The following is a 13,908-nucleotide window of genomic DNA, read 5'->3' as shown; positions in this document are numbered from 1 at the left end:
TTTAAATAATAAGCATTCTGATCTGCACAAGGAGTTATGAAGAGTGACAGGTAACAATGTAGTTGTTGCACCTGTCCCGTTGTTTGCTCCGGTGCACACTGTAGTCGAGGAGCACAGGGCAGACGTTCCCTTCAGTTCACTTTACCCCGCAATGGGTCTGCTAAGATCCGCTTTCCGGTCAGAATTCGAGGCTGCCGATTTGTGACAATCTAGTTACTTTATTTTTAGTTTTGCAGGACACAACCAGACCCATTCATCACTTTACTGCGCAATGTGCGCGCTCCTCTCTTTTTGTACTCGCCCACTCACTCACTGATGTCACTCAGCGAATCAATCATCAATCAATGTTTATTTATATAGCCCTAAATCACAAGTGTCTCAAAGGGCTGCACAAGCCACAACGACATCCTTGGTACAGAGCCCACATAAGGGCAAGGAAAAACTCACCCCAGTGGGACGTCGATGTGAATGACTATGAGAAACCTTGGAGAAGACCGCATATGTGGGTATTGCACACTAATATGTATAGATTAAGCCAATATGGTTGTCTATGTTCTATTTTTTAATTATAAGTGTTTCTTACACAGTCAGTCAAGTGTAATAATAAATTTATCGCACTCCGTGATTAATTTTTTTCTCCAATTCTATTTGTTAAGTGAGAACATAATTTGAAGCTGACGTTACAATAGACAACTTCTGATTTCTCTTTGGTCTATGTGGGCTTAGGAACACGACAGGATGTGTGTTGTACTTCAGGCTGCGTTGGATCTGAGCACCAGCACCAAACCCTTTGACAGTGTTACAGCTGCCCACCTCTTAGACCTGCTGCTCCACCAGCCTAATCTGAGCCGGGCACTGCTACACTGTGCCCTGAAACAGGGACTTGACTTCCAGCCTCCCTCGTTTCCACAGGGGCCTGATGTTCTGGAGGTTAACACTTTTGCTGGTAAGATGGAAATCTAGGCTCAAGAGACGTGCACTTTAGATCATATTGTATGTCTGTAAATATAATCATATTTCTCCCTCCACAGTCATTCAATTATTGCTGATCTGTCTGCAGTTGGAGGTCTCCAAAGCGGAGTCTTTCCTCTTGCAGGCTGCTGCTTCCTACCCTCTGTATGGCAGAGTCCACTGCATTACTGCCGTCCTGCAGAGTCTCAACACAGAGTGAGAACAATTGTTATGTTTGTGACAGGGCACTAGGGGGTGCCAATTATTGGCACTTGTTCGAGAGTATATAAGCATGACTACAAATGTAAGTAAATGACACATAAACCCAACATTAGGAAACATAACTAAACATTTCCAGTTGAGTCTTCTTAACCAGTGTTCCCCAATCTTTATTGGAATGATAAAGATTAGAACATCGCAAAAATCTCACTACACATCACAAAACAAAAACTGGTGTCAGACACAGGTGAATAATGCACCTTCTGCCCTCTAGTGGAAGTTGTTTTACCTGTCACTGTCATCCTTTGCATATACTGTATAGATCAGTGTTTTTCAACCACTAGTGTGCCGTGAGATACAATCTGGTGTGCCGTGGGAGATTATCTAAATTCACCTATATGGGTTAAAAATATTTTTTGCAAACCAGTAATTATAGTCTGCAAATGATGTGTTGTTTTTGAGTGTCGGTGCTGTCTAGAGCTTGGCAGAGTAACCGTGTAATACTCTTCCATATCAGTAGGTGGCAACAGGTAGCTAATTGCTTTGTAGATGTCAGAAACAGCGGGAGGCAGTGTGCAGGTAAAAAGGCATCTAATGCTTAAACCAAAAATAAACAAAAGGTGAGTGCCCCTAAGTAAAGGCATTGAAGCTTAGGGAAGGCTATGCAGAACGAAACTAAAACTGAACTGGCTACAAAGTAAACAAAAACAGAATGCTGGACGACAGCAAAGACTTACTGTGGAGCAAAGACGGCGTCCACAATGTACAACCGAACATGACATGACAATCAACAATGTCCCCACAAAGAAGGATAAAAACAACCGAAATGTTCTTGATTGCTAAAACAAAGTTGATGCGGGAAATATCGCTCAAAGGAAGATATGAAACTGCTACAGGAAAATACCAAAAAAAGAGAAAAAGCCACCAAAATAGGAGCACAAGACTAGAACTAAAACACTACACACAGGGAAACTGCAAAAACATCAAAATAAGTCATGGCATGATGTGACAGGTGGTGACAGTACACCTATTTTGAGACAAGAGCTATAGTGATGCATGCTTGGTTATGCTTTAAAGTCATATCCAACAATTGCGACAACGACTTTTTACTGTCAACTGAGTTTCGTTTTTTAATGATTTCTGCTGGTGGTGTGCCTCCGCATTTTTTCAACGCAGAAAATGTGCTTTGGCTCAAAAAAGGTTTGAAAAACACTGGTATAGATGAACAATGATGCAATATTTAGCAAAATAAATGATGAACGTTTCTCATGGCACCCCTGATAATCTTTCACGGCACCTTGTGTTGCACACAGTAATTGGGAGTCTCTGGTCTACACTGTGAATGCTATTTTTATTATCCAAATACAGTTTTTCCCTGGCCACATCACGGTTCACGTACTGTGGTCTCAATGCATTGTGGATTTCAATGATTTAAGGTACCACTGAGTCCCATTGAGTACTTTGAGATTTGAGTATCCATTTAAGATTTCATGTTAAAATAACGTAGGTTTTAGAATGTATATTTATTTAAGAGCATAGGATGTGTTTACATGTGTCTGTGTCTGTGTCTGTGTCTGTGTCTGTGTCTGTGTGTGTGTGTGTGTGTGTGTGTGTGTGTGTGTGTGTGTGTGAAAAGTTTGTTGATGGCTTATAATTACATACAATCCATATAATAATCATACAAATTCTAAAATAAATAGCCTGCCTACACAGAAATTCAACTATCTAGTGTTGCCTTGATTAATGTGGGGGTTACAGCTAGTCCCCTGTAATAATCGGGGCAACACTACAGTTTGAAATTTTTGCTTTTGCTTTGCAGTGCTTAGTTTTGCCCAAGTAGTCTCGTGACAGTGGTTGTTCTGTGTTTGGCACTCTCCTCTTTTAAGCATACTTGCTCACGCTAAGCTTCTGCTACTGTTGCTGCCAAGTTACATTCGCTGCGGACCTAATTGTGCTGCTGACGTACAGTAAGTTGGTCCTTTTTAGGTTGCCAGTGCTTGGCTAACTCATCTTAACAAACAGGAAATAATGTCCTCTGTGTGGATAATTTAGTGCAGAGTTTCTTCCACGCTCAGATGGAACTAGTTTGGACAATCAATCCCTTGTGGTCTGATGTGCCAAAGTGGCCAGAGCAAACAAATGTGTGTCTTTATTTACACAAAACCACAAAGCCGTCATGTAAAACCAATGTCGGCTGTCAAAAGGTCAGGCGGAAGTAAACCGTAGAATGTTTAGGATCATGGGAAATGTCCCAACAATTCTATTTGTAAATGTTATTCTGGCCTTGGCATTATTAGTGCTTATTTGAATATGTGTGTGTTTTTAGGTCTTTGCATCACTCAGAGGAGTGGAGGCGTCTGGTGTCGGAACTCATTGCTGTGTGTTACCGCTTGTCTGATGTGGTCTCCCCTGTTGTTCAGAGCTCTTCCCCTGAGGGGCTCATCCCAATGGATGCTGGGACAGGTAATTTTCTGATGACACAGCATATGGTTTTGCCCACCTGGATGAAGTGTTTGATAGTCTGACAACAGTTTAGTGATGTGATGCTGTGATACATGGTCAGTGGTTACTTGTTATAAAATAATCAAATGAATTACATTCAAATTAGGGTTGCTTGATATAGACGATATACAATATGAATGATATAAATAGGGTTGACGATAAAGCTTTTAATACTATCATTATATTGTGATAATGCACGTTAAATCAAGGTTTATTCATACAGCCCTTAATCACAAGTGTCTCAAAGGGCTTCACAAACTCACAATCACAGCCCCTGATCTAAACCCACATCCTGGCATGAAAAAACTCTAAAGACCACAGATGGGGTAAAAGATTATACCTTGAGAAGGCACCACAGATGTAGGGACCCCCTTTCCATGGTGATCAGCTGCAATTGATGTTGAGTGGTCATAATTATTGAATTGTTACATTAATAGATAAAGTGGGAGTACAGTCCATCGGAAAGCCACCATAAAGTCAGGGGGGCAAGGCCGCCTTAATGCATGGACTTATTTGGGCTGAAGCCCAGGGGCCCCCACCCAGTGAAGGCCCTTGATTTTGACAGCGCAATGCAATGATTGGTGTTCATAGCTGTCAATCACAGACGAAGGAGATGTATTCATGAATTAAATTATTTTAAAAATGGATGGTATTGTTGCCTGGTGATTAAAAACTGCAGACTTTTTTAAGGCTTTGGGGTTCACTAATAAGCTGGTGTGTTAGGAATGCAGAGTTTGGGACGGAATTTACGGCACAGTACAATCAACAAGATAAGATGGTGCTAGACCGTTTAGGAATTTGTGCGTAAGTAACAAAACCCTAAAGTTGCACCTTAGTTGTACCGGAAGCCTGTGCAGCTGGTCCAGTTCAGGCATAATGTTTTTGTTCTGGTCAAAAGCCTAGCAGCTGCATTTTGTACTAACTCAGTGCTTCTCAAATATTTTCTTTTACATTGTTATGAGATACACAGTGCGTCTTTCACGAAGATGGGAGCTAAACCAGGAAAATGCTAAATCTGACACACCGATTTGTGATTTAATGCTATCTAAAATAATGTTATGATCAACGGTGTCACAGGCAGCCGCGAGATTAAGCAGTAGCAACACAGATGACGCATCAGCATTCATAGTTAGCAGCAAATCATTGGTCACTTTTGCAAGGGCTGTCCATCTCAGAGTGATTTGCATTGAAACTCGACTGAAAAAGTTCAAAAAGATTGTTAGACGCCAAGTGTTCATTTAGCTGTGGTGCAACAATTTTTTTTCGAGGGCTTTTGAAATGATCGAGAGGTGTGACACCCGTCGGTAGTTCAGAAGGTCAGGGTCAAGGTTAGGTCTTTTAAGCAGACGATGAATAACCACCGTTTTGAATGCCATGACAACAGTACCAGAGGAGAGTGATACGTTAATAATGTTTAGCACTGATGGTCCTAATATTACAAACAGCTCCTTAATGAGTTTCCCAGTATGTGGGTCAAGTAGACATTATGTCTGTTTTGTCCCATTAACGAGTCGCAAAAGTCTCTCAAGCGTTTTCTCCTTTAAGTGAGAGAGATTATTTTAGAGCGCATTTGCCGTAATGCTCACATTTGTATCTGCATTTATAGAACTCTGTTGAAGCTGGGACAGAGAGTCTTTCATTTTCTTTTTAAAGAGCTCAATTTTCTTAGTGAAGAATTGCATTGCATTATTAGCCGATTGGGTGGAGCTACTAGGAGAAGGTCCTTGTTGGGTTAGCGATGCTACTATGTTTAAGAGGACCTATTATCATAATATGATCCCTTCACACTAAAATATAGGATAATTTTAAGATCAAATTTAGGATCATATAGATAACACATTGTGGCTGTGTTCTGCAAATTTGACAGCGACAAACAAATGAAAGCGTCCTCAGCGCATTTTGTAGCATTTTCACTACCGGCTAATGTTCCTCAACAGTGCGAAGGCACTTTTAAATCAGTGATCCTTGCCTCTTTGGCAACAAATAAACTGTTACTTGCATGTACCTTTATCACTGGAGGACAAGGAATAGCTACAGTAAACACGCTACACTCCACACAGTAGAAGTATACAACAAGCCTTGCTTACCACTAAACTAGAATTCTTGAATGTAAACAGAGGTGGGCAGATCGATACAAATATCGATGGATACCAAGTATAATATCAGTATATGGTGATTAGATTGATATTTTTTATTATCACAAAATATTTTGTCGTTTTTGTTTTTGTTTACAAACTCAGGAAATAGGTCCCTAGACACGGCAATTTAAATCAGAACCGATCCTAGGAACTAATTTAAATATTTCATTGATATTGTCACACCGTCATTCTGTTTTTGTCTGCACAGTTCCACGACGTGCTCGGTGCCTTGCAACAGCGTGTCCCATCCAGCCTCAATCACATCACTAATGGAGAAAAATCCTTAAGAAAATATTTTTTGCTGACAAAAAGATTTGATATAATATGATGGGGAGGTCCAAGCACGCTAACTGATTTTAGAGACGAGACGTCTCGCCAGCAAGCGGTGACCGAAAGGCTGAAATGACAGCTGAAACTAAGATTTATTTATTTCTCTCTAAAGTGTATTTGTCTGCACACAAAATTACTGTACTAATGTTTATAGAAGACATGATGATGAACGCAATTAATTTGTCCTTCCAACACACTTACTGTACATAAGGGCCTCAGCAGTTAGTAACCCATCTCCTTCCCGCGGTAGGGGGAGGAAATATTAATATCAGACGATTCGGTTGTGAGGTTGATAGTCGAAGCAGACTCCTCCAAATTGAATTGTTGATGCTCAGACTAATTGAAAACAGTCCTACTGATTATAATTGTAAGAAAAAGTTAATCATTCAATGATCATGATTATTTGAAGTATCAATATCAGCATTGTTATACAATATACTGCCCCTGTAACTACTTGGTATTGGATCAATAACCAAATGTGTAGTAATGCCCAAAACTAATGTAGTATCCAAACAACAGAAGAATATTATTATTACATTTTAACAGAAATGTAGATAGAACCATGTTAAAACAGAAAGTAACCAGATATTAACAGTAAATTAACAAGTAGATTAATTTGACAAAATAACATTACCAAAAATGATGCTAATTTTGCAACAGCCAAATTAGATGCGTTTGTAACCTGTTCTGAAATACTTCTATTATTAAAATATATGTCGAATAATATATTTTGATATATATTGTTATCGCCGGAGGCTGCAATATATATCCCAATACTGATATTAGCCCAAATACTTCAAATGCATGTACAGTATGTCTCCATGGGTGTCTGCATATTTTTCCACTGATGGCATCAACATGTTACAAATTTATGTGTTGCTTGTTACAGACACCTCAAGTGGACTGCAGAAGATCCTACAGGAGATTCAACCCAGGGACACCAATGATTTCTTTACTAGCGCCAGAGAGCTAGATACACACAATGAAGAGGATTACGCAGAAACAAGGACCACTGGTATATTACAAATAACCATAAACCTAATTCATTTTAAAATTAAAGCATACAATCTATATTCATCCCCTTGTAGTAATTAACTAAGCATATCAGAAAATATGATTTTTTTTAAGACTTTTCTCATTGGTCTTTCATCACAATTTAAATGTATTTGTGATTGTCACAATGATGGTGCATGTTCTTGTTATATTAGCGATGTCCTGATGAGGGCAGTGTTTGTCCTTTTTTGTGGGATATAGTGTACCCCCTTTTTTTTCAATCTCAATAAAAAATGATCAAACTTTGCTTTTTCTTTTGTGTGGTTCTGCACATTTGAACACATGTGTGGGCATTTTCCAGGTGGTGAAGACTACAGAGTGACAGCCCAGATGGTGCTGGTGTGTTGCTGGCGGAGCATGAAAGAAGTAGCCATGCTGTTGGGGCAGCTGTGTCAGAGCCTGCCGCTGCACTACACCGGTGACAATGCGTACAAACATCCTGGGCTCATCACAGAGGAACAGGTGAGATCTGGAATTGATGCCTTTGCATATACCACATTTTCCGTTCTGCCTTTCCAACCTTTATGGTAGTACTTGTAATTAGTGCAACTATAAGATATACACTGCATCACCCTTACACTGACTCAGTAAAAATAAACCCCTTTGTAAAGTAACAAATTATGACCACAAAGTAAGAGTCACTGAGAACTAAGCATGGCATGTCAGTAATACCTACTGTTTAACATTATTATGGGCCTGCCTTTAAAGCAATGCAGCCACAGTACGTGGCATGATGCAAGGACACTATGGAACTCCCTTGGTACTTTCGGTACTCAGGCATGCTAACTGTTGGCATAATAGCATTTACCTCATGTAATGTAGGAACACCATTGAACTTCTTTGACACTTACTGTACTTGGCATGCTGTTAGCATGATAATTTTTTAGCTATTTTACTCGAGTCAAAGTACAAATACTGTATATACAGCACATGGCATAATGGAACACTATAGAACTGCCTTGGCATTTTCAGTACTTAGTATGCTTGCACCTGGCAAACTAGCACTAACTGCTTAAGGGTATAGTTTATTAACCAATATTCTCATATTAAATTGCATACATTTAGATGGCATGATGCAAAATCCCGGTAGAACTGGTGCTTAGTGATATGTCGGTAGGTGCTAGGTTTAGCATTTTGCATATATATATTCAGCACTAAAGCAACCATCTGTTGAAACAAGATATGTTCCCATGTTATCACAATGTTTCTGGCACACTAAAAATTTGCATGCTAGGTATTAGCATTGTTAACATTTATATTTTTGGGGATTTTTGGGGAATTTAAACAGCTCTAAGGACCTAGTGTGTGAATGTGATTGTGAATGTTATCTGTCTATCTGTGTTGGCCCTGCGATGAGGTGGCGACTTGTCCAAGGTGTACGCCGCCTTCCGCCTGAATGCAGCTGAGATGGGCTCCAACACCCCCCGTGACCCTGAAAGGGATAAGCGGTAGAAAATGGATGGATGGATGGACTTTACATAGATAGTTCCCAGCAGGATAGACATCTTCTTCAGCATTTTTCTCTAACATTGAGATTTAACACTTAAACAACCATCTATTGAAGCAAGAGATGTTCCCATGTTATTACGATGCATCCATAAAGGTTTTTAGCATGCTAGCTGTTAGCATTGTTAACATTTCTGTTTCAAAAACATATTAAAGTACAATGCGTAAAATGGTTAAGTCTTGATGCCTTAGTTTAACAACAGGTAGTTGCCCCATTCTGCGTCATTGTATCTAGTTTTTTAATACTCTTCAATTAACTGGTTAAAATATATTTGAAATTAATCAGATACATTCAATAAACAGACTTAAATATGTGTCAATTCTACCATACCAGCTTCTGAAAATCAGAGCTTAATTATTTACAGTTTTGTGATGGTGACTTGGTTCATATATTTCGAATGAGCCAGTTGCCCTGAGGGTACTATACATATAAGGCTGGTTGGATTAAAAAGATAAGTCTTGGAATATATGTATCTGACCAGCATTGCCTTTGGTTTTGAACCTGTTCAAGGAAGTTTGGATGTTCATTGTGCTTTAACTCAACGGCTGTTGTGCCTTCCAGGGGAGCTTCACTATACACCAATACAAATACACACTGTCTATTTTTAACAGAAGTTGTGTCATCATGTAAAGCGCAAATCAATGACACAGATACTCAATCAGTTTAAACCAAGGTTTGTCAAAACTTAACATGGGGTTCAAACTCACTAATATACATTATGTAATTCCATGCTTTTAGCATATACAGTACCGGTACATACATGTGACATGATAATAGAGACCACAACAGACATGAATGTACGACCACACAAATGTGAAGAAATTGTGTGTTTGCTGGACTTATCTGTGTTCTATATTTTTACATTTCGGAAATGCAGGTCCTAAAAAAACGAACAAAATAAAACTATGAAAATCAAAAATAAATCAGGGATAGTCAAATAGATGCATTTAATGCAAAGCCGAACTATATTAAAATATGAAATCAGATAGTATCATAAAATGTAATTAAGTTTGCGCACTGCAAAGGTAGAGCCTCAAAATGTGTAAGGTATCTTCACTTGTTAGTGCCAAGAATTTAAGGCGTGACCCTGCTGTTTTAATGACCACAATGTGGCTCTTTTTTCCACTACGTTCTTTCTAAATCACTTCCACCACCAGCAGGCAAACACTGGGCACGACAAACAACATCCACAAAAGTACACGGGCAAACTTGCAGAGGAATGAGTGGTTCAGCATGTTCAAGTCTATAATAGCAAGAGTAGCAGACAAAAGCTCTGTTTGGCTATATAGGGGGTAGAGAGTGAGTATCCTTGTGTGTTTGTGTTTCTGTGGTTGGTTTAAGCAGTTGACTCTGCATTTAAACACCTGAGTGAGTGAGTGGGAAGTGTTTTTTGTGCTGAATGTGTGTTGTTTACACTTACTAAATTGATTGTAGAGTCACCTACAAATATAATCTGCTTTTGGTGAGACAAAAAAACAAACTATGATAATAGCTAAGAAATAAAAATACTACTGTTAAAAGGCTCGTATTATGATTGTTTTTCTACATTTAAAACGTGTTTATGAATGTCCTCATTCATCCAGGTCATTGTCATCTCAGGGCATGCAATCGATTGCGACTGGACGGTTTGGTTTGTCTTAGAAGACGTTTTGCCTCTCATCCGAGTAGGCTTCATCAGTTCATGCTCATAGACTTAGATGGGTCAGATCTAGACTAGATCTATGAGCACAAACTGATGAAACCTACTCTGATGAGAGGCGAAACATCTTCTAAGACAAACCAAACAGTCCAGTTGCGATCGATTGAATGCCTTGCGACACATTCAAAAAACATTTCCTTGTGGTTTACATTACATGTACGGTAGTCGTGGTTCTTTGGTAAATATTTTGCCCAGACCATTTTTACAGACCATTTTCAAGCCGCTTTCTGACCGTCTCCTTAGGATGCACCGTTTTGTGGGCGGTCTTATTTACGTTCCTCCACTTCAACTGTGTCTGCACCCTATCAACGATGTTTTAATTTTTAGAGCTTCCACATGGAGTTTACTGACAGATATAATTTCGAATTATACACTACTTTGTATTAGAAATGGCAACAGCGGAGGATGCATGTGCATGTACGAGACAGTTAGCCCCATAACAAGAGAACAGACAAGAATAAATAACTTATTGAATATGTTGGACTACAATGGCAGACTCGCACAAAGCTCTTTGGGAAACCTCTACCATATATAGAGTTATCAGATGATGTCACCAAATGGAAAAACGTCACAAATTGGGCAAATTCCAAACGACTCTTTTGGAGAAAGTGTGAAGGACGGCAGGATTGTTTTATAAATATCTCCGCAATGCCTCCATGTTTTGATTTAAAATTTCCGGGACCTATGCAGATCCCGAATACACAAAAACAGATACAATTAGGTAATAAAATTGGTTTCGCTTACAGTAATAGATCTACTTCAAGTTAAAAATGTATATATTTTACACCCTTATAACAGCCTTAAAGGGTCACATTATGATAGTTTTCTACATTTAAAACACTTCTTTTTGAAATGGTGGTTCTTTGGTCAAAGTTTTGCATATATTATGTGTTAAACATCATCTTCAAGCCGCTTTCTAAGGGTCTGTTCAGAATTCGCTGTTTTGGGGGCGGTCATATTTATGTGCCTCCACTTTGATTGTGTCTGCACCCTGTCAGCCATGTTGTAGTTTTTAGCACTTCCTTATTGAGTTTACTGACAGATAAAAGTTGGAACTATACGCTGATTTAGATATGGCAACTGTGGAGGATACATGTGCATGTAGGAGACAGGAGACACAACATGAGGATAGAGGAAATGAAGGAGCTTATTCATTGCTAGCATCGGATTAAAATGGCGGACTTGCAACTTTTCGGGTAAATCTATACTATACATGGAGATATCTACTGAAGTCACCAAGTGAGCAAATTCCAAACGGCTTGTTTGGAAGTATGAAGGAAAGCAAGATTATTTTATGAATATCTTCGCCATGCCTCCTTGGTTTGATTTCAAATTTGCAGGATTTGTGCAGTTCCCAAAACCAGGTACTAATATGTAAAAAAATAAGTTGGTTTTGCATAATCAGTCCCCTTTAAATGCATTTTGGATTAGCGCCTTGATGACCCAAATTTCACCAACATATTTTCTTTAATTTTGCAGTCATTTCCCATCATATCAATTAGTTTTGGATAAGTGGTTAGATAACTAACATTGCTTAGAATTACCTTTTTTCATAGCCAGACTCGATATGTTGCCCCCTCTTGGTGTGAGATCCTCCACAGAACTCGAGCCCATTTCCCCATATTGACAGTGCAGATAAAGGCCTATAAAAATATTATTTTGATCACTTAATTGTACGTTTTTCTCGCCCTGGACCATGAATACCTCAAAACTGATATGGTTAACTTGAGCAATGAAGATATATTAATATGTCAGTATATAGACACCTGTTTCCCTATCTTCAGTGTCTGCCTGGTAGGGGTATTTTCTTAAGCTTGTCATGATATTTTTAATACTTTTTATTCATTTTTTTAACTTTGCATGCCCCTGTGTGTTTCAATCCTTGTAACGCTCCTTCAAATTTTAATTCCTCTTAAAGAGGAATATAAATATCCATCTATGTTCATCCAGCCTTTTCTCAAACACAATTCAACTTAACTCAAGGTACAATTCCAGCAATAAAACATCAGCAAAAGAGGGCAAAAGAAATACTATTAAGCTTCATAATGTCGTATGGCTGGGCGATATGACTGAAAAATATCACAATATAAGTGTTTTATAACTGTCGAGATTGATAATTATTTATATTTTTTATGACCTATCTAAAATAAGGACCAGTGAGAAATATATGTTAAATGTAAACATTTTGTATTTATAATGTAACTCTTCTTTGATTATAATTCCCTTTTTTTTTGAGTACATGTTTATTGTCGTATTATCGCCCAGGCCTATAATGTAGCCACTGGTGTGTCTGCTCCAAGCCAAAGAGGAGCCACAAAGTCTATTGCAGCAAAAAGTGGCGAAAACTTGTGCAACACGTATTGTTCAGAATATTTCTTTTTTTCTGCAGGTTCTGACTCTGATTCAAAGCTCTGATTCTGTGCGTAAAAAAAAAAAGGTGTGGAAATAACAATATACTACCAAAACAATGTGCTGAAAAAGTTAGAAAACCTGAAATCCCTATTGTGTCTATTTTGGGGGTAATTTTTCCTGCAGACATCATTTTTAGGACCAGAACTATAAAATAAGTGCTAACATTGTCAGCATTAGAAGGGCCCTTTAATAGACTTCTCCTTGTAAAGGGCTATGATCGTACTGCTTCCCCAAGTTGGCTAAACGGACGCCATCGGTCAAGTTTTTCATTTTTTTTTTGTTTAACTCGATGAACATTGTTCATTTTTTCATGTCGGCACTGTCCTTCACACTTACTTGTCTTTGGACCCATGGTTGGAAAAACAAAGTTTTGTTTGTCTTGCTATTACCTAATGCTAGTTAGTGCGACACCGGATGTATGGTGGAATTTTAGGGGTTTATTCTGGCATTTGCCACGCCGACGAGGTTTATGAAGCTAGCTTGTAACCCAAACAAATAGCAGACAGGTGGCTCATATTTCAAACCTTCATAAGGTAAGGCGCTCGTAAGCCAAGTTAGCACTATATTTGAAAATGGGTTTTTGTAACTTCACATTTTAATGGTGTAACTTATATAGGAGGAAACTCTGATCCCCTCTGTTTTTATGACATCCTTATTTTCTTTTGTATCCGCCATTCATCAAGTCAACACTTTGTGTGAGGGAATAGTCTGTATGTGGCGTTGACAGTCTGGGGGGTGAGTCCTGTTGTGTTTGGAAAGTTGGGTACTGACAAAGTCATTCTGCCCTACCGCAGCGATGACATGCATGGGCACATGCATGTAGTGCGAGAGTGCTTATTTGGAGCTAAAACTTGTCTCTGTCAGCCAGCATTCTGTGTTCCATCTCTGTTGGCCCAGCAACAGTACAGATGTTTCTGTCACTGCCTTGCACCATAGCAACAGCAGTAGTTGTTGATATGCAGTGATCAACATAGTTTAAGATACATTTTCTCATGTACTTAGGGTAAGGATAATTTGTGCCACAAAGGCTTTTAGTTGGGTTAAAACAAGCTAGTGGTTGCCAAGAAGTTTTGTCGTCTTTTCACAGTAGCTCAAAA

At 38.8% G+C, this 13,908-nt stretch overlaps 1 protein-coding gene across 2 annotated transcripts in view; it reads left to right on the top strand.

Moving 5' to 3' along the window:
* thada (THADA armadillo repeat containing) overlaps positions 1-13,908 on the top strand; it is a 198,071-nt gene that overhangs the window by 18,713 nt on the left and 165,450 nt on the right. For both annotated transcript variants that reach the window (XM_061962999.2, XM_061963008.2), the window contains exons 17-21: positions 727-946; positions 1,032-1,167; positions 3,497-3,633; positions 7,030-7,155; positions 7,495-7,655. In XM_061962999.2, the coding sequence (XP_061818983.2) occupies positions 727-946; positions 1,032-1,167; positions 3,497-3,633; positions 7,030-7,155; positions 7,495-7,655 (780 nt within the window). The remainder of the gene's footprint in view (positions 1-726; positions 947-1,031; positions 1,168-3,496; positions 3,634-7,029; positions 7,156-7,494; positions 7,656-13,908) is intronic.

Source organism: Nerophis lumbriciformis, linkage group LG02 (genome assembly GCF_033978685.3).
Source record: "Nerophis lumbriciformis linkage group LG02, RoL_Nlum_v2.1, whole genome shotgun sequence".
Lineage (NCBI taxonomy): Eukaryota > Metazoa > Chordata > Actinopteri > Syngnathiformes > Syngnathidae > Nerophis > Nerophis lumbriciformis.
This window is presented reverse-complemented; position numbering and strand designations above follow the sequence as displayed.